Raw genomic sequence first — 21,527 nt, forward strand, 5'->3', positions numbered from 1 at the left:
CTGGATATTCTTCTGCCACTGATATCCAAAACTTGTCCAGTGTTGTCGACTCAAACTTCATCCGTATGGTTCCATTACCCGAAAGCTCAAGCAGGGCATCCTCCAGATCTGATGATAAGTGACTCCTCGTAGCAGTGAACGGCTGTCGAATCCAGTCACGTTGTTGTAGAGTTGTCTCTTCCTTGAAGTACTTTTTGAAGTTATAGATGCGTTAGGATGGGCAGTGGGAGGAAGAGGAGGAGGAGGGGTTGCACGATCTTGATCGCGACCCCTGAAAATTATTTCGCGACCCCTCTAGGGGTCGGGACCCCCCACTTTGAGAACCTCTGCACTAGAGGTATACAAAACAAGCTCTTATACGCCAGACGTATCATTGGAGATGGGGGAACAAGCTAAGTCAAGCTCATTTTTCACGACCTATATGAAAGACAAGGGAATTACTGGGCCAAGCAACTTTGATTGTGCTTACAAAAGCTAAACTTAAACCTGGAGTCTCAAAACGATAAAAAAAAACTCAAAGCCAGGATAAAAGATATTGTCACAGACATACGGAAAGCTGAACTGGCAAGTAAACCTGTAGTGCCAAAATGACATTTATTATTATGATCTTATTAATGAATGGATGGGCGAGATGTATATATCGACTTTCTAAATTCAGTGTTTGGTCAAGCACACCACTTTTAAGGATGACACTTCATCAACTATATATCTATAATGGTTATTGGGAAACCCTGCGTTAAGTCGGAATATTTTTATTAGAAATCGCTGCCACCATCCTAGGTGTCCAAAATACATAAATGAATTGATAAGTCATGTTCCTGATCAAATATTATTTTATTCCATTTTTCTCCCAGGCCGTTTTGGTGTTACTTATAGTAGCAGTACACATGGGTAAAGAATATCCTAAGTTTTCAATCTGTTAATTATTAAACTAACAAAAATAGAAAAAAAAATATATGTATGTCTTATTCACAAATAACATTAAACACAACTGATTTACTAGTTTTACAACTTTAACTAAAACCCGTACGCAAATATTATTTTTGGAACACTGATGTTCAAGGTATCGTTATGCAATTCAACACCTAATGCCGTAGTTAGGAGGTTATGTCATTCAACGCCTAATGGCGTAGTTAGGAGGGCATAGATTCTTACGATCTAACCATCTACTTCCTGTTAAACCTTACATAAATTTTCTATTTTGGGAGAGAGTACACTCAGCTACAATCTCGCTTTACAAAATTTTACATCTACTAGAAGAGGATCGCATAATATGTTTGATTACTCTCCCTCGGCTTGAGATTCGTTCTAGAATCTAGATAACTTATAATAATATCTATTATATTTTCATTTTTTATATTCATATATCCCCGTTAAATTAAATATTTGACTGAGAACATTGACACACCTGTTGTAAAGAGGGATGGCTTGAGACCGATTCAAATTGCGCACAAGAAAAAGAAACAGAACATGACTGGCGAATGTGTTCGTATTCATGTACAAAACATAGTTCAAGACTTCGTTGTCTCGCTTCTTTATAGAATATCTAGATTTCATAAATTCCCTAAATTATTCCTCTAATAGAATCTTGAACTGGAATTTTGGGAATTCTTCTCATTCTCTTAAATCTAAGGTTCCTAGTGTATGTTTATATCCGACTGTGCTCCAATGACGTCACGAATGGGCGGAACTACAATTTACCCATGATGCTTAATTATCCCACTTATAGAATCTTCTAGAAAAATGCAATCAAACCAATATGATCAATTAAAATTTCTGGCCTTACACTATGCGGGCAGAGCGAAGAAACCCTCAAGCATTTCTTACTAGAATGTAACGATGTATCATCGATCAGAGCCCGAAACTAACTGTTCCAACAACCCTACCCGAAAAACAAAAATAAGATCCAGATACTATTAAAGTTCAATGCTTAAGCAGAAAACCCGTAGCAACAACAACTAAAGTCCGAAACTAAACGAAGCGAAAACCAAAACAGACTAGGGGTGCCGAAGCCAAGGCATAAACCCCACCACTACTATTACTACAACTAACTAAGGGTCTGTAGCCTGTAGGTGCTGTGTTTGTGCAGCTTGTAATTGTCTAGAATTTAGGGCTTTGTTTTGTATGGTTTCTAAGGTGTTATGGTGTCCGATTTCATTAAGGACCAATGTGGTGCTCGTATAATAATAGTTCATCACTGTTTTGTCCGAATGTTGTTCCTGCAGTTGATTTAAATGCATTAAGTCTAGGTGTGCATTTAGTCCTTATCTTATATTTGTGATGTATTGTTTGAATAACATGGATGTATTATATGTTAATTTTTTTGTTACACGTCTTCTGCAACAGTCATTACTCCATGTGTACATTTCCCCCACCCAAAAACCCCGGTTTCCCACATACCCCCTCCCCCCCGATCATTCGGGAGGAGAGGTAGGCCAAAGTGCATTAATTTAACAATTAATATCTATAAAACTACACAATTCTACAGGAAATGAAATACACCATTGTTCCTATCACAACATTTATCACTAGGAACACATGAGCCAGATATCAAGTTACACGGTTAGCTGAATCCATAAATTGTCCAGAATCTTGGGCGTTTGTGTAGTATGTGTTGTTGATATAGAGGCATGGTATGTATTTGTGTTCCACTTTCCAATCGGTGATGGTGTGACTATAGATTTGGCTGGTGCTATTTTCAATTTTGAATCTGTAGTGAACCAGGTGTATGTTGTAACATATGTTGCAACTCCTTCTATGAGATTTCTGGGACAGTCATATATGAGTTTCAGGAATGTTGGGGAAACTGCAAGCAAACAATATTATGGGCTCTCGATAGTTGTGGGCATGTATTGTTTGGTAACTTTTTAGAAGTGCACACCTATGCATAGCTGCTTTGACTACTCGAGACACCATGTTTGTTTTGGTGGAGGCAGAGGTCATAGAAATTAAAGTGTGCTAAATTTGTATATGCTAACCCAAACTAACCAACCTAACCTAACCAAACCTGCCTACCTAACCTAATACTCAAGTAAGGTGGTCCCTTAAACCTAGAGGTCATCAGGCTGTCGTCGTTGTCTCCAACCTCCAAATTGATCAAAACAAAGATGGTTTATAAAGGAGTCTATGCAACTTTGTTTATAGCTTTTAGCAGCTGATTCCGTTATTGATTTCCGCCTAGAATAGTGTATATTGTTGATGTATTATAATTTTCAAAATTAATATTTAATTTTCTATTACTATATTGTGTAAGGGCCTTGCTGCAGATTGGCTGTGTCTTGCGACAATGCTTCTGACCCAGGACAGTGGACAAGATGCAGGGATGACCCGTCATCCAGGAGGTGCCAAGATAAGAGGGAGGGAAGAAGGTGGAAGGGAGCAGAGTGTGATAGGGATGGAATGGGTGGGAGTGGTTTTTATACCTTTGTTTTTAGGCTACCTCCATTACAAGGGGGGAAAAAGCCTTAGGTATATGCATGTATATTGTGTAGGTGTGCACTTAAAAAAATACATTTATTTTTCGTATCTGGTGGTTGTTTTATGTTGCTTGATTTTATGTTAGTTCCAATTGCTGCTGCCTAATTCATAGACAAAATGAAGGTTTACATTCTCCCATGCTAAACATGCAATTACTATAGAAAATTGCAGTTATGAACACATTTCCAAAGCTACTACATTCTTATGTTATCAGGGTTTTATGTAATATTGGCTGGAATACAATGGAGTTAGTAAATGAAACCTTAAAAAAAACAATCATTTTCCTAATTTATAGCTTAAAATTTATTTAATTTCTAAATACATTTAATGATTAAAAACTAACAAAAAAGCAATGCACTATATATAAGCTAATACTAAATTTAGATATCAACAAAAATATGGTGTAGGATGCCAGCATCTTCTGTATCAATGTTTCTGGCCATGCTTTTGGCTGGCATTATGAGAGTATCTAGTCAGGGTACAAGATTCAATCTTAAATCATTGGGGAGTGCAGGTCCATTTTATTATAATGTTATTAAAATGTATTATTACATTTAAAAGTGAGAAATGAGGTGAGGAGAACAGGGGTAGAAAGGGAACTGGGAGATAGGGTTGATGAAAGAGTATTAGGATGGTTTGGACACATGGAAAGAATGAGTGAAGAAAGATTAGTAAAAGAAGTGTGGAAGTCAGAGGTGGAAGGAGTGAATATGAGGGGGCATCCTAGGATGAGATGGATGGATGGGGTGAAAGGGGCATTACAAAAGAGAGGAATGTCTGTGGAGGAAGGATGGGAGAGGACAGAAGATAGGGGTGAATGGAAAGGGGTTGTGTATAGATGATGCTGTGATGCATGAGGGGGAGTGGGTGGGGGATGGGGGGGTGAGGAAGTATGTTTGAGAAAAAAATAATTGACGCAGCCCGAAGGGATTTCTCCCCGTCTTTTTTTCTGCATGGGAGGTCGCCGAATTTATGAAGCGGCCTTGCTGTGGATGTGCTGTGTCTTGCAACGCTGCTTCTGACCCAGGGCAGTGGACAGGATGCAGGGATGACCCGTCATCCAGGAGGTGCCAAGATGGGAGGGAGGGTGGAGGGGAGTGGAATATATAGGAAATGGAATGGGTGGGAGTGGTTTCTATGCCTTTTTCTTTTTGCCTACCCCCCATATAGGGGGAAAAAGCCTTTGGTATATGTATGTATGTAAAAGATAATTTTAGAAATGGGGTATTAACATCATAAAATAATATGAAAGTGTTAAAGCAAGGTTTGTGTTATTAAAAATGGTATTCTAGGGTATTTTAAAAGGTGCATCTGTTATCTGCTATTTTTTTGCTATGCACGAGAGGTCTTGGATCCTATCCTTTGCGAATACTGGGGATCCGCTCTACTCAAAATACAATGAAAGCCTAGTCTCACAAAAGGAATACTTGTCTTGCTAAATATTAGAAAGTTGTTAACATTTTATAGGAGGGTTCCACATGCATTGTCATTCACTATAATCTAACCTAAAAATAGTCTTATGTTGTCATTCTGATTTATGAGTAAGATTGCCAAAGGGCACAAAATTGTCATAGATTTAATTGTAACTTGGGTAACTGTAACTCATTAAGCTAATCTCACAGGCTTGTTTTGTTGTTGGTTGATGGAGGGAAGGGGGTGAATCCAACTTAACCTGACACAGTGTAGGAATACATGATGATAGGTTTGGCTAGTGGAGTAATGTACTTTTCATTCAAGATCATCAAGAATAATTCTATAGCTTTATGGCTTTCAATGCTATTTCTACCAAAATTAACTCATGAGAGTGTCTGAAACACCAATATTTGAGATCTTTAGTTGGAGGATAAGTGGTGGACCTGTGCAGAAATGAAGAAGGGAGGCGATGATCCTACACCAAGTGGCACATGGCTGTGGCGAAAGACATCACCATTGCCATATGTGTCTGCACTGTTGGGGGAGGTAATTAAGTCACTACTAGGAACTGGAGAGAAATCCCTGTATTCCACCCACTTCCCTGTGTTAGAAGCAGTGTAGCAGGACAAAGTGCATATACAGAAAGGCTGCTTCTCTTAATTGGTGACTCACCCCCCTCTCCATCCCCTCAAGCATAAAAAGAGTAGATGGAGAGAAATACATTTGGACTGCATCAAAATATTCACACATAACCACTCCCAAATTCTCCACCCCCATCCCACACCCCTCCCTTCCTTGCATCACTAGTATAATCTATACACAACCATTCTCCACTCACCCCTATCTCCTGCCATCTATCCATCTCATCTCCTGAAGTTCATTCTCTCCACCTATGCCTTCCAAACCACTGTTACTAATCTCTCTTCACTCATTCTTTCCATGTGTCCAAATCATCCCAGTACTCTTTCATCTTTCTGGTACCATATATTCAATCTCAGTTTAAAAGCAACCCCCTAAATTGTGTCCAGAAAATCCAGAATTTTTCATGTCCAAGTCTAAATAAAAATATTCTTCTAAAAAACACTGTGGAAGTCGGGGACAGGTGATATTTTTGTGACACTTTGTCCTAAAAATATTCTTGAAAAAGCGCTTGGGTAAGTTGGGGTCAGGTGATCTTCCTCTTCTTCTTCTTCGCGTTCCTCTTCTTCTTCTTCTTCTTCTTCTTCGCATTCTTCTTCGCATTCTTCTTCGCGTTCTTCTTCACATTCTTTTTCGCATTCTTCTTAGTGTTCTTCTTCGCATTCTTCTTCCTCGCATTTTTCTTCGCATTCTACTTCGTGTTCTTCGCGTTCTTCTTCCTCGCGTTCTTCTTCGTTCTGGGGATCCCGTGTTGGGGTTCCGCCCCGAGGCCGAGGCCGAAGGGGAAAACGAGGGATTAGAGCGTGGAAAGCTGCGGCCGTAGGCCGCTGTTTGCACAGCCAAGCCGAGGAGGGCGAAGCCTGCGGCTTGTACCTTCAATAAAAAAATTGGCCTAATATTTATGTGTCTGTCATAACCTCTTCCATAAGGTGATGCCTATTTAGGTGTCAAGAGGTGAAAATGGGTATACAAGGGTGCCGGTGTTGGCGTCCTGATTATATTTATTTAGTAGTTGTAACTGAATGACCCCTGAATCCTGTGAACTGTCTTGAACACATTTTCTGTGCTTATTATTACTCAGAGTGAAAGAGAATAAGTAAATCAGAAGTGATTTTATATTTTATAATGTGAGTATTGTGATGCATCACTGAATCATCATCAGGCGTCTAATGCTGTGCACGAGAATTTGACTCTTAATGAAGAGGTTAACAGATGAGGCATCTAGAATAGAAAGAGGTAAGTGCCACATCTCCTTAATATGGAATTATGGTTCTTAAACCATTAGATGTTAAGAGGCAAGATGGCTTACACATGACACCAGCATTTTCCCATTTCTATTCCAGACACCTCATATGTGCAGCCAAATATAGTGTATCATTACATGTACAACTTGATCTATAGTTTCTGGCAGCCAAAGTGTAGATGCACTTTTCTGTTAACAAATCCAGAGAAAACAGAAAATAAAATTAGTTACACAGACATGGAACATTTCCCCACTAGTTGATATTATCGAAGGTTTTGCCTTTGAAACAGGCTGTGAAAGAGCAAGGTTGAATATTTTACAAGAACAAATGGCTGTGGTAATGATTCATCAGTGAGAGTTTAACATTTGAAATCTACATATAAATCACCATTAAAATCTTCATATTTTTATCTAATGATTCTACAAAAATTGGCTTTTGCTATCTAAAATTTCAACCCAGATTAGACATGAATTTCTTCCCTGAAAAAGTAGTATCAACATATAAGTCAACCTATTAAACTCAGCCTTAAAAATGGAGTGAAAAACTCTATTATTTGGGTATATACAGTATACCTGATAGTTTTTACAGTTAAACAAATAGATGTTTAACTAAAAGTGATGAGATGGATAGTACTATGGTAAAGAGTGGTTGATGGTGAGGCTAAATACAAACACAGGAGTTCTGTGTCTAGCTTTATTGTCTACTGTAGTTGTTGTGGAACAAACTAGTTGTTTACAAACTAAGGGGATGGGTTACCTTGTTAGCAGAAGTGAATGTGCTGTGTTCGTAGTGTGTGACCAGCATGCGTGCTCTCTGGAGAGATAAACCTCCAACCCGGGTGACCCATGCTGGACAGTTCAGGGTCTTGGCCAATCATCACCCAGAGTAGCAACCATGTGACCTAGCTTGCGTAGCATGGGAGTGGGGCCTGCATCACTGGGCACCCTTGTTGGTATGCACAGGGGAACAAAGGGACAAGGTGCATCAACTCACCATATTACTTCTACAATTTCATAGATGACTTTCATATATCTTAACATAGTTATACCATTTACCAGTATATCTTAATGTGATTTGCATCACTTATTTGAGTCAGATGAGTGAGATGAATTGAAAAAATGCTAGAGTAGGTCATGCTTAGGTTAAAGTCCTGTGAGCCCAAATGTGGAATGATATGGAGTTATATTGATATATGACTGCTGTGGACACCTGGGCCATTAACCCCCTTCCAACTCTTGTGACCAAATGAAAAAACTAGAGCAAAACTTGAGTCATTCTGATCATGTTGGGGTGAGTATGCATGTAACTACTGGATAATTTTCAATGCATTTCTAATGGAAAAAGAGTGTAATATATCATAGCACACATCAGTTCAAATTTCTATCTCTACAGGGTGTTTGGGATGAATTTGATCATTTTTTTTTCTTATCTTGTCATTTCAGAACCATTTGAAGGATTTAATAGTGGTAAAGTGCAATGGATAGCTGATTCTGTGTACTATTGGTGGGTGTGAGAGCTAGAGAGCGTGGATGACTGGAAAGCACCAGAATAATGGAAGAGTGATCTGAATCATGATGATTTGTACCAGATTAAAATGTTTGGAAATCTTAGCTGCAGCTCAGTGCTCCTTGAATACCATGAAGACCATGAGATGTGAGCTGGAAATATGGAAGCAGTGGCTAGCAAGAAGGATCATAGCAGGTGTTCTGACTGTCTGCACAATGAAATTTGTCAAGAAGCTGCAAAAAAGGTGTGGCAAGAGCCAGGCAAGGCAATGCGGACCTTGGCAAGAGCGATGGGCATCAGAGTGGTGACTGTGAAGGAAATGCTGAACAAGAATCTTTGCTACTCATACAAGAGGTTCAAGGGCCAACTACTCACCACCGAGGCCCAAGAGAACCGCCTTACAAAAGCCAAAAAACTCCTCAACAAGATCAAACACCCAGTCGAGCCAGGGATGCTCTGGTTCTTCTCAGTTAAGAAGAACTTCTGCCAGGACCAGTTCCACAATGCACAGAACAACAGGTAGCATTCCTACAGTCTGCACGAAGTCCCACATTTCATGAAGACTAAGTCCCCTCAAACTGTGATGGTTTTTGGGCATGGTTCTAGGGAAGGCCATGTCATACTGCCCCATATCTTTGACGAGTGACTCAGACTCACTTCAGATGGCTATATTGAGTTGCTGTCCACTGTTGTCAAGTGCTGGGTGGAGAGGTTGGCTGTGGGAAGACCATATGTGTGGCAGCAGGACTCAGCTTTGTGTCACACCTCCAGAAAAATCCAGAGGTGGCTGAGAACTTCTAAAACTTCACCAGTCCCAATATCTGCCCCCCCCCCCAACTCGCCTGATTGCAACCCAATGGACTATTATGATTGGGATGCAGTAAAAAAAAGACATCAATTATACCACCTGCAACACCAAGGATGAGTTTACCAGGATCAAACTGGTATTTAGGAATCTCTTGAAGGACAACATGAAGGCCATGTGCTGCAGGTTCAGGTCCCACCTGGATGCCGTGGTGGAGGCTCAGGGTGGCTTCTTTGAATGAGCTGTATTTGGCAAAAGATCCTTTAAGAGATGCACTTTGAATGTAGAGAATACATCCATTTTTGGCCAAGATATGAATTTTTTCTTTACGAAAGTGTCAAATTTATCCCGAACACCTTGTATGTTAGGTGACGGTTTGTGCAAAGGTTCTGTTTAGGTATAAAGAAACTTAAGTATGAAATTGTGTGTGTACAAAACATCCACAACCCTATTATTGCTTAATTTCAAAGAGATGTCAATCTTACTACATTTTTTTCCAGGGTGACCCACATTGGAGAGAAGCTTTTTCAACAGGACCTATAAGATCCTTTTTCAAGTAAGGGTGATCTCAAATGTAACAAGGTGACTCATACTAGAAACTATTCCAATGTGACCTGTGTGATATAGCTTTCTCATGATAGAGTGATCTCCAATATCAAGTGATGACTCAAACTAAAGGGAAACCCTTCCAGTGTGACCTGTGCGATTCTTTCTCACTAAAAAGTATTCTCACACAGCATAAGATGACCCATACTTGTCAGATACCTTTCTAGTGCAACTTATGTAATTCTACTGTCTTACAAAAGAGTGATCACAAATGTCACATGATGAACCACACAGGAGAGAAGCTTTCCCAATGTGACCTGTGCAATGCAGTTTTCTCTCAAAAGGTTGATCTCAAATGTCACATGATGACCCACACAGGAGAGAAGTCTTTCCAATGTGACCTGTGTAATGCAGTTTTCTCATTAAAGGATGATCTCAATCAGCATATGATGGCCCACACAAAAGAGAAGCCTTTCCAATGTGACCTGTGCCATGTAGCTTTCTCACAAAGGAGCAGTCTCAAATATCACATGAGGACTCACACAGGAGAGAAGCCTTTCCATTGTGACCTGTGCAATGCAGCTTTCTCACGAAAGTATGATCTCAAACTTCATATGAGGACCCACACTGGAGAGAAACCGTTCCAGTGTGACATGTGCAATGCAGCTTTCTCACTAAAAAATCACCTCAGAAGTCATATGTTGACCCACACTGGAGAGAAACCTTTCCAGTGTGACTTGTGTGATACAACTTTCTCAAGAAAGAGTTCTCTCACAGTGCATATGAGGACCCACACAGGAGAGAAGCCTTTTCATTGTGACCTGTGCAGTGCATCTTTCTTGCGAAAGAATCACCTCAAAGATCATATGATGACCCACACTGGAGAGAAGCCATTCCAGTGTGTACTGTGTGATGCAGCTTTTCTACAAAAGAGTCAACTAAATTGTCACATCAGGACTCACACAGGAGAGAAGCCATTCCAATGTGACCTGTGTGATTCTGCATTTTCAATAAAGAGTAATCTCACACTGCATATGAGGATCCACACAGGAGAGAAACCTTTCCAATGTGATCTGTGCTGTGCAGCCTTCTCAGCGAAGAACAGTCTCAAATATCACATGATGACTCACACGGGAGAGAAGCCTTTCCAGTGTGACCTGTGCAATAAAGCTTTCTTACTAAAGAGTGGCCTCAAAGTTCATATGAGGACCCACACAGGAGAGAAGCCTTTTTAATGTGAATTGTGCAATAAAGCTTTCTCACTAAAGAGTGGCCTCAAAGTTCATGAGGACCCACACTAGAGAGAAGCCATTCCAGTGTGACCTGTGCAGTGCAGCTTTCGGAACAGTCATTCCAGATGTCACATGACTCACACAGGAGAGAAACCTTTCCAGTGTGACCTGTGTGATTCTGCTTTCCCATTAAAGTGTTCTCTCACATTGCATATGGGGATCCCCACAGGAGAGAAACCTTTCCAATATGGTCTGTGCAGTGCAGCCTTCTCAGTAAAGAGCTATCTCAAAGGTCACATGATGATTCACACCGGAGAGAAGTGATTCCAGTGTGACCTGTGCAATGGAATATTCTCTCAAAAATATAATCTCAAATGTCATGTGATGACCCACATGAGAAAAGCCTCTCCAGCAGTGACAAAAATACATGGGAGCAATGGGCAAATTTGCTCTGGAAAGTTAAAAAAATTCTAGAGGCAGGCTCAAGATTAATGTAAAAAAGGTGATGGCAAAACCCATAATCACCCATGTGATTAAACTGTGAAGGACCTATCACACAAAAGAGCTTCATCAAACTGCATGTGATGACCCAAATATCACATGATGACCCATGTTAGAGAAAGGCATCCCCAGCAGCATGACCTGTGACATGCAGCTTTCTCACGAAAGGGTGTTCTGAAATAGCACATGATGTCTCATGTGGAGAGAATAATTTCTACTGAGACCTGTGCAGTGCATCTCTCTCTTGAAGGAGTAATATCAACACAGGAGAGAAGTCTTTCTGTAGTGACTTGTATGATACAGCTTTCTCCCAAGATGCTTTCAAATGTCACATGATAACTCACACAAGAAACTTTTATATTGTGACATTGCATTGCACATTTCTAACTAAAGACTGGAACTGTGTGGAGACAGTTGTTAGATTCAAACTCAGACTTATGACATTCGAGGCTGAAAACAAATATGACATACCCCTCGAGGGATGAAAAAAATTATAGTAGGCTCTTTTTATGGATATTAGATTTCAGGGTGATCAAATTGAGGTATTCAAATGGGTCAGGGGCTTTAAGAACGGTGATGAAAGCAAAGTCATCATACTAAAACAGTAGGTAGAACTCATAGTAATGGCTTTAACTGGACAAATTTAAGTTTAGGAAGGAAACAGACAAAAGATTGATTTACCAATAGAATTTTTAATGAATAAGATAGACTTAGTAACTATGTAATGAATGCTGAGACTATTGGTTGTTTTAAGAGAAGATTAGATAACTTTATGGATGAGGATGATAGGTGGTAATGGACATACAACTGGTTTGTGTAGGCCTTTTGGTCTCTTGCAGATTCTTATGTACTTTCTGCCAAATTCTTTCAGTACAGGTGGACTGTATGGAATTACATGATATATTTAATGATACAGTGGTAAAGTAATACACTAGTGGAGAAGATTTAGTGGATGTTTTATAGGACCAGAAGATGAAAAAATTTGTTAATTTCAATTCATATTTGTTGGAAATGGTCTAATGTGAGCTTGATTCTGATATGTTATAGAACCAGTGGAATGCCACTTGATTTGTACAAAATAAATAAATTAAATACAGTAGATGAATAAACAAATATAAATGAATGATGGTCACGTCATTTATAAGTATTGTGAAGCCTCACAATATTATGCCGTAACCAATCAATTTAATAAAAGCTTAAGTAAAGGGCTCCTATATCGCATAAGCAAAACAAAATATAACTACACATGTGAGAGGACTTGAGCCCCAAAAATAATTCAGGTCTTTACACTGAAACATTTACTGTTTCTCTATATGTATTTCTTTTCTCACTTCATGATTATAGTTCATCTTCATATATTTGTATCTGTTGGAATGTTTTTTCCGGTTTTACAAAATGTATGATTCAATATAATTTATCATCAACTAACAAATACACAATGTAAATACAAAACTGGACTAATACTGAACTTGGACAAAAGGCTCATGTGTAGAAACCTACCAGCTTTTAAATGAACATTTAGGCACAGAATGATTATAGAAAATAGGTAAAGTTCAAGTTTAGACTCGCCAAGTTATAAAGCTACACAATTTCCACTAAATGCACTTGGAACATTAACTTTACATGTAATTGACCAACTTAGTTAAGAACAAGATATTCATCACACAGACCTGGAGAGGCACCAGAACCTCTAGCAATGACTGACCCTCTAGGCATAACTTTTCCAGCATACTCTGGCAACTTGCCAAGTATCTACCTATGTTGACAAGGATCAGTAGTTTAATCTCTCAAGTTCTCCACATAGAAAATCAACTGCAAAGGAAACCTGCCACAGTGTGTTTAATATAATTAAAACGGATGAGAGAAAATGCATTGTGGGACACTTGAGCACAACAGGTTGTGCTGTCATAATGAAGAAGAGACTGAAATAGATTTTTGGTCCTCTCCCTCTTGTTGGTTCCTTAGCATGCTGATGTACATTTCCCACAATTAATGTATTCTTTGCTATTTACTCCATCTGGAGTTGTCCACTTCTCCAAATTAATTTTTGGATAGTTGTAGTCCCCAACTATGAGTACATCAGATGTGTTTTGTGTTACTGTCTCCATCTATTCCATAAGAATAACATTACTATCTAATGTGCTGTTCGGGCTTCAATAAACATAGCCTACTAACACTTCATCTTTTCCCTGCAGTTTTATTTTAATCCACACTGATTCCTGGAAACTGGTTGTAAATTTGTTTTCTCTGGCACTCATGTTGTTGTTCCTTAGACTGTTTGACTGAGCAGTCCCATCTCCCTGAAGAACACAACTGGAATGGGGTTTACCAACAAATCCTGTATAGGGTGTAAATTGTGTTATTGACATGTGTGATTGTGTACAATGCAGTCTTCCATAATGTGTCCCATGGTATGGGGTGAAGTGTTGCTTCCTAGGCAGTTTCTGCAATGTGGTCATCCAGTCTCTCTTGGTAGCTTAGAAGGTCTGGATGGTGGCTGCAGTGCAGTCTGGCTAGATGGACTGTCCTTTCGAGGAAGAGAGAGGATTCACAGGGATGTATATCAGGGGTTCTGGCATGCATCAATGTATTGTCTCAGTTTGTTGATGGGGCAGTGAGTGATATGATTATGGATATGCTTGTGGAGGCTGATGTTTGGTGGTTGTGGAAGAAAAGAAAAGAGTATTTGTGTGTGACAGATTTGGGTGTTGTTTTCATGTTTCTTGGTGTGTGTGGGTGTTCTGCTATACTGTAGTGGCTGTGCTGTGTTTGTGGAGATTGCAGTGTATGTATGCCTCTTATGTCAAGGTGATCCTTGACTTTGAGGTTTTACATTTCATGTAAATGGTTTGTATGTGTTGTGTTTGTGTAGCCTGTAATTGTCTTTATGGCTTTGTTTTGTACTGTCTCTAAGATGTTGTGGTGTCTGATCTCATTAGGGGCCAATGTGGTGCTCGCATAATTCATCATTGAGCACATGCTTTGTATACTGTGGTAATAGTTTTTGTCCAGATGTTGTTTCTGCAATTGATTTTAGCACATTAAGTCTAGGTGTGCATTTAGTCCTTATGTTTATGATGTGTTCTTTGGATAACATGGATGTATTGTATGTTACAGCAAGAATCTTATGTGCATGCGTGCGTGGTATGAGTGTTGTTGATATTTAGGCATGGTATGTATTTGTGTTCCACTTTCTGATTGGTAAGAATTGTGGTTTTAGATTTGGTTAGTGCTGTTTTGAGTCTATTTGTAGTGAACCAGGTATATATTGTAATGTATGTTGTAACATATGATGCAATACCCCTTCTATGAGATTTCTAGGACATATATGAGTTTCAGAAATAACATGAAACCTGCAGGCACAGCAGATACAGGTAATAAGCAAACAGTATTATAGGCTCTTGTCAGTCTTGTACATGTATTGTTTGGCGGCAGAGGTTATTTTTCTTATCTGTTGGTTACTTTATGTTTTATGTTCTGATTGCCGCTGCCCAATTCATAGATAGAATGAAGGTGGCTTATCAAGCATTTATTCAAGGTTTACAGTCTCACATGCTAAGTATACAATTACTATAGAAAATTACAAATTTATGAACACATACCCAAGGCTACTACACTCTCAGGCTACCAGGCTTTATGTGACATTGGCTGGAATACAGTGAATCCCCACTTATCTGTGACATGCCATTGGTGACCATGCATATCTGTGACTTTTATCATGGAACCTAACTAATGCATATTCATAATTTTCTCACCTATCCATGAGGGTTACACATTTCTGAGTTAGTATTTCAAACTTAAAAAAAAAAAAAAAATCTTAATTTAAAGCTTAAAATTTATTAATATTTAATTTCTAAATACATTTAACCACTTTAGTACAATGACATCTACATAGGCATAATGAGGTAAGAGTGGGTACCAAGGATGCTTGTGTTAGCATCTTGATTATGTATTATTTTTGGTAGTTGAACAAGAGTTACCACCAGATTCTGTGAACTGGTTTGATCACGTTTTCTATTTTTATTATTACTTAGAATAAAAGAGTGAGTAATACAGCAGTGACTTTATATTTTATAATGCGAGTAGTGTGATGAATCGTACATATGGCAGCAGATGCTGTGCATGAGAATTTGACTCATACCGAAGTGGTTAATGATTAATAACAAGTAAAAGAGCAATGTACAGTATATAAGATATACTAAATTTAGATATAAACAATAAAAATATGGTGTGGGATGCCAGCACCTTCTGTATCAATGTTTCTGCCCATGGTATTGGCTGGCAATTTGAGAGTAGTCAATCAAGGTACAAGACTCAATTTTTCATCATTGGTGAGTACAGGTCTATTTTGTTATAATGTTACTAAAATGTATTATTACATTTAAAAGATACTTGAGAAATGGAGTATTAACAATTATTTACATCATAAAATAATATGAAAGTGTTAAAACAAGGTTTGTGTTATTAAAAAGGGTATTCTAAGGCATTTTAAAGGGTGTGTCCATTATCTACTATTTTTTTGCTGTTAGAGGGGTCTTGGAACCCATCCTTTTCGAATACTGGGGATAATCTAATTTAAAAAGTCTTATGTTGCCATTCTGATTTATGATAGATTGCCACAGGGCACAAAATTGTCATAGGTTTAATTATGACTAGTTTGAAGCAGCTGGTCTCTCTGGGTAACAGTAGCTTGCCAAGCTAACTTCACCAGCTTGTTTTGTTGTTGGTTGGAGGAGGGGGCTGAGTCTAACCTGAACTGACACAGTGTAGGAATAGATGATGATAGGTTATAGGCTGGTGGGGTAATACTCATATACTTTTCATTCAAGATTATCAAGAATAATTCTATAGCTTTATAGCTTTCATTGCTATTTCTACCAAAATTAACTCGTGTAAGTATCCCCTGAAAAAATTGAAAAAGAGTAACAGTAGAAATCAATATCAGATTCATATGAATCACACTCTGAAACATCAATATTTGAGATCCTCAGTTGGAGGATATGTGGAGGACCTGTGCAGAAATGTTACCAGGAAGAAGGAGGCAGTGAGGCTACACCAAGTGGCATATGGCTGCATCTGTATGTACTCTTTAAGTTCTTTTATAAAGTGTTTATATGGGAAGCATCCATTTGAGAAGCAGTGGTGTGGGAAATGCTCAAATGAGACAAAAGCTCTTAGAACATCCAACTGTACAATGGTTAATGTTGATAAGCAGGGACACATAAACTGAAATAATACTAATATCAGAAAAAGGTTCCACAAAGAGAATAAGGAAATATTTTTTTACCAGTATTATCACACAAGAATCGCAACTAGTAAGGGAGATAATGCAGGCTTCTTGAAAGATGACCAAATTTATGTATATAATGCCTGTGTTTAAACAACCTGTAGGCTGAAAATGTTTAAAATACAAGTTCTTCCATTATACATTGTCTTCTCACTATTTGCACATTTAGTGGGATTGCACCTTTGATAACAGCTCCTGCCTGAGTATGTCATGATTGTTGTGGTATTTTTAGTAGGTACTATTTCTATAAACTATATACCAAGGGCTTTTCTCCCCTTACCAGAGAGGTAGCCAAATCAAAAGGCATACACCTATTCCTACCCTTTCCTTCCTCTCATCTTAGCTCCTCATGGGTGATAGGTCATCCCTGTATCCCACCCACTGCCCTGGGTCAGATGCAATGTAGCAGGACACAGCACATTCACAGCAAGGCTGCTTCTCTTAATCGGTGACCCACCCCCATCTCCATTCCTTCATGCATAAAAAGAGATGGGGAAAAATCCCTTTGGACTGCATCAAAATATTCACACATAACCACTCCCTAATTCTCCCCTTATTTCCTTGCATCGTAGTATAATTTACACACAACCATTCTCCATTAACCCCTATCTTCTGCCTTCTCTCTTCCTTGGTCAATAGATTGTCCCCTCTTGCTTAAAGTCCTTTTCATCTCATCCTTGGACATCCCCTGAAGTTCATTCCCTCCACCTATACCTTCCACACATCTGTTACTAATCTTTCTTCACTCATTCTTTCCATGTGTCCAAACCATTCCAGTGCTCTTTCATCATTCAGGTACCATATATTCCATCTCAGTTGAAAGGTGACCTGCTAATTTGTGTCTAGAAAATCCAGAATTTTTCACGTACCTTCCATAAAAATTGACCCAATATTTATATGACTCTTAACCTCTTCCATAACTATGTAGGCGTCAAGCGGCAAGAATGGGTATATGAGGATGCCAGTGTTGGCACCCTCATATTCATATAGTAGTTGTAGCTGAATGACCACCGAATTCTGTGAACTGTCCTGAATGTGTTTTCTGTGTTTACTACTACTCAGTGAAAGAGAACAAGTAAATCAGAAGTGACTTTATATTTTATAATGCAAATATTGTGATGCATCATTGAGTCATCACACATCTGGTATCTGATGCTGCGCACAAGAATTTTATTTGTATTGAAGAGGTTGATATGAGGTATCTACAATAGAAAGAGTTAAGTGCCACACCTCAGTAAGGAAATGTGGTTCTTAGAGTCTTTGATATTAAGAGTCAAAATGGCATACACATAGCACCAGCATTTTCTCATTTTTCTTCCAGACACTTTATATGTGCAGCCAAGTATAGCATATCTTTACATGTACAACTTGATCTACACTTTCTGGCAGCCAAAGTGTAGACACTTTTCTGTTAACAAAACTAGGGAAGGCAGAAAATATTAAAGAAAATTTTTAGTTACACAGACCTGGAACGTATTGCCACAAGCTGTTATTATCAGATGATTTGCCTTTGGACCGGGCTGTGAAAGAGTAAGGTTAGATATTTACAAGAAGAAATTGACATGGTAATGATTCATCAGTGAGAGTTTTTTAAATTTTGTTTTGAAATATATATGTAAATCATTAATCTTCATATTTTTGTTATGTAATGATTTATACATAAATTTGCTTTTGCTAATTAAAATTTCAACCCAGATTAGACATGAATTTCATCCCTGGAAAAGTAGTATCCACATAAAATTTGACCTATTAAACTCAGCCTTATAAATAGTGTGAAAAACTATTATTTGGATATATACAGTATACCTGATAGTTTTTACAGTTAGACAAATGGGTATTTTACTAAAAGTGACAAGAGATGGATAGTACTATGGTAAAGTGTGGTTGAGGGTGAGGCTAAATACAAACACAGGAGTTGTGTGTCTTACGTTATTGTCTACTGTGGTTGTGGTGGAGTGAACTAGTTGTATACGAACTAAGGGGATGGGTTACCTTGTATGCAGAAGTGAATGTACTGTTCATTGTGTGTGACCAGCATGTGTGCTCTCTGGAGTGATAAACCTCCGACCCAGGTTTCCCATGCTGAACAGCTTGACTTGCTCAGGATCTCAGCCAGTCATCTCCAGAGTAGCAACCACATGACCCAGCTTGCATAGCATAGGAGTGGGGCCTCCATCACTGGGCACGCTTGTCACTATGCATGGGGGAACAAAGGGACAATGCTTCAATTCACCATAGTGCTTCTACAATTTCATAGATGAATTTCATACATTACATTTTAACACAGTTATACCACTTACCAGTGTATATTAATGTGATTTGCATCATTTATTTGAGTCAGATGATTGAGATGAACTGAATAAACGTTCCTAAAGTAGGTCATGCTTAGATTAAAGTCCTGTGAGCCCAAATGTGGAACGATATGGAGTTATATTGATATATGACTGCTGTGGCCACCTAGAGCAAAATTTGAGTCATTCTGACCATGGTGGGGTGAGTATGCATGTAACTACTGGATAATATTCAATGCATTTCTAATTAAAATAATGCAATATATCATAGCACATATCAGTTTGTGTTTCTAACTATTCAATATTAAGTGATGGTATGTACAAAGGGTCTGGTTAGGTATAAATGAACTTAATTATGAAATGGTGTGTGTACAAAACATTCACAATCCTATCATTGCTTAGTTTCAGAGATGTCAATCTTGTTACATTTTTTTCCAGGATGACTCACACTGGAGAGAAGCTTTTTCAACAGGATCTATGAGATCTTTTCTCAAGTAAGGGCGATCTCAAATGTTATGAGGTGACTCACACTAAAGATAAACTATTCCAATGTGACCAGTGTGATGCAGCTTTCTCATGATAGAATGGTCTCCAATATCAAGTGATGACTCAAACCAAAAAGAAGCCATTCCAGTGTGACCTGTGCAATTCTGCTTTCTCACTAAAAAGTATTCTCACACAGCATATGATGATCCATACCAGTGAGAGACCTTTCTAATGCGGTTTGTGTGATTCTACTGTCTCACAAAAGAGTGATCACAAATGTCACACGATGAGTCACACAGGAGAGAAGCCTTTCCAATGTGACCTGTGCACTGCAGTTTTCTCTCAAAAGGTTGATCTCAAATGTCACATGATGACCCACACAGGAGAGAAGTCTTTCCAATGTGATGCAGTTTTCTCATTAAAGGATGATCTCAATCAGCATATGACGACCCACACAAAAGAGAAGCCTTTCCAATGTGACCTGTGCCATGCAGCTCTCTCACACAAGTGCAGTCTCAAACAGCACATGAGGATCCACACAGGAGAGAAGCCTTTCCATTGTGACCTGTGCAGTACAGCTTTCTCACAAAAATGTGACCTCAAACTTCATATGAGGACCCACACTGGAGAGAAACCATTCCATTGTGACCTTTGCAATGCAGTTTTCTCACTAAAACATCACCTCACAAGTCATATGATGACACACACTGGAGAGAAACCTTTCCAGTGTGACTTGTGTGATGCAACTTTTACAAGAAAAAGTTCTCTCACAGTGCATATGAGGACCCACACAGGAGAGAAGCCTTTCCAATGTGACCTGTGCAGTGCAGCTTTCTCACAAAAGAATCATCTCAAAGATCATATGAGGACCCACACTGGAGAGAAGCCATTCCAGTGTGTCCTGTGTGATGCAGCTTTCCCACGAAAGAGTAAACTAAATTGTCACATGAGGACCCACACACGAGAGAAGCCTTTTCAATGTGACCAGTGTAATAAAGCTTTCTCACAAAAGAATGGCCTCAAAGCTCATTTAATGACCCACACTGGAGAGAAACCTTTTCAATGTAACCTGTGCAATAAAGCTTTCTCACAAAAAAATGGCCTCAAACTTCATATAATGACCCACACTGGAGAGAAGCCATTCCAGTGTGATCTGTGCAGTGCAGCCTTCACAACAAAGGGTCATTTCAAATGTCACATGATGACCCACACAGGAGAGAAACCTTTCCAGTGTGACCTGTGTGATTCTGCTTTCTCAATAAAGTGTTCTCTCACAGAGCATATGAGGATCCACACAGGAGAGAAACCTTTCCAGTGTGGTCTGTGCAGTGCAGCCTTCTCAGTAAAGAGCAGTCTCAAATATCACATGATGACTCACACAGGAGAGAAGCCTTTCCATTGTTACATGTGTGATTCTACTTTCTCAATAAAGGGTAATCTCACACTGCATATGAGGACCCACACAGGAGAGAAGCCTTTTCAGTGTGACATGTGCAATAAAGCTTTCTCACTAAAGAGTGGCCTCAAAGTTCATATGAGGACCCACACAGGAGAGAAGCCTTTTCAATGTGACCTGTGCAATAAAACTTTCTCACAAACGAATAGCCTCAAAGCTCATATAATGACCCACACTGGAGAGAAACCATTCCAGTGTGACCTGTGCAGTGCAGCTTTCACAAGAAAGAGTCATTTGAGATGTCACATGATGACCCACACAGGAGAGAAACCTTTCCAGTGTGACTTGTGTGATTCTGCTTTCTCAGTAAAGTGTTCTCTCACAGTGCATTTGAGGACCCACACAGGAGAGAAACCTTTCCAATGTGACCTGTGCAATGCAGCCTTCTCAGTAAAGAACAATCTCAAAGCTCACATGAAGATCCACACCGGAGAGAAGCGATTCCAGTGTGATTTGTGCAATGCAATATTCTCCCAAAAACGATATCTCAAATGCCACGTGATGACACACATGAGAAAAGTATCTCCAGCAGTGAAAAAATATATACATGGGAACAATGGGCAAATTTGCTCTGGAAAGTTTAAAAGAAATTATGGAAGTAAGCTCAAAAAACACGTTTAAAGGTGTATGGGAAAACCAATAAT

At 39.0% G+C, this 21,527-nt stretch overlaps 1 protein-coding gene across 1 annotated transcript; it reads left to right on the forward strand.

Moving 5' to 3' along the window:
• The first annotated feature begins 1,880 nt into the window (after positions 1–1,880).
• LOC143020313 (uncharacterized) lies at positions 1,881–21,508 on the forward strand. The gene is made up of 2 exons (XM_076176608.1): positions 1,881–2,057; positions 19,380–21,508. Exon 2 carries the CDS (start codon positions 19,714–19,716, stop codon positions 21,502–21,504), a length of 1,791 nt encoding a protein of 596 aa, XP_076032723.1. The 5' UTR covers positions 1,881–2,057; positions 19,380–19,713; the 3' UTR covers positions 21,505–21,508.
• The last annotated feature ends 19 nt before the right edge of the window (positions 21,509–21,527 follow it).

This window comes from Oratosquilla oratoria, chromosome 39, assembly GCF_046742065.1.
Source record: "Oratosquilla oratoria isolate Oo_2021 chromosome 39, ASM4674206v1, whole genome shotgun sequence".
Classification (NCBI taxonomy): domain Eukaryota; kingdom Metazoa; phylum Arthropoda; class Malacostraca; order Stomatopoda; family Squillidae; genus Oratosquilla; species Oratosquilla oratoria.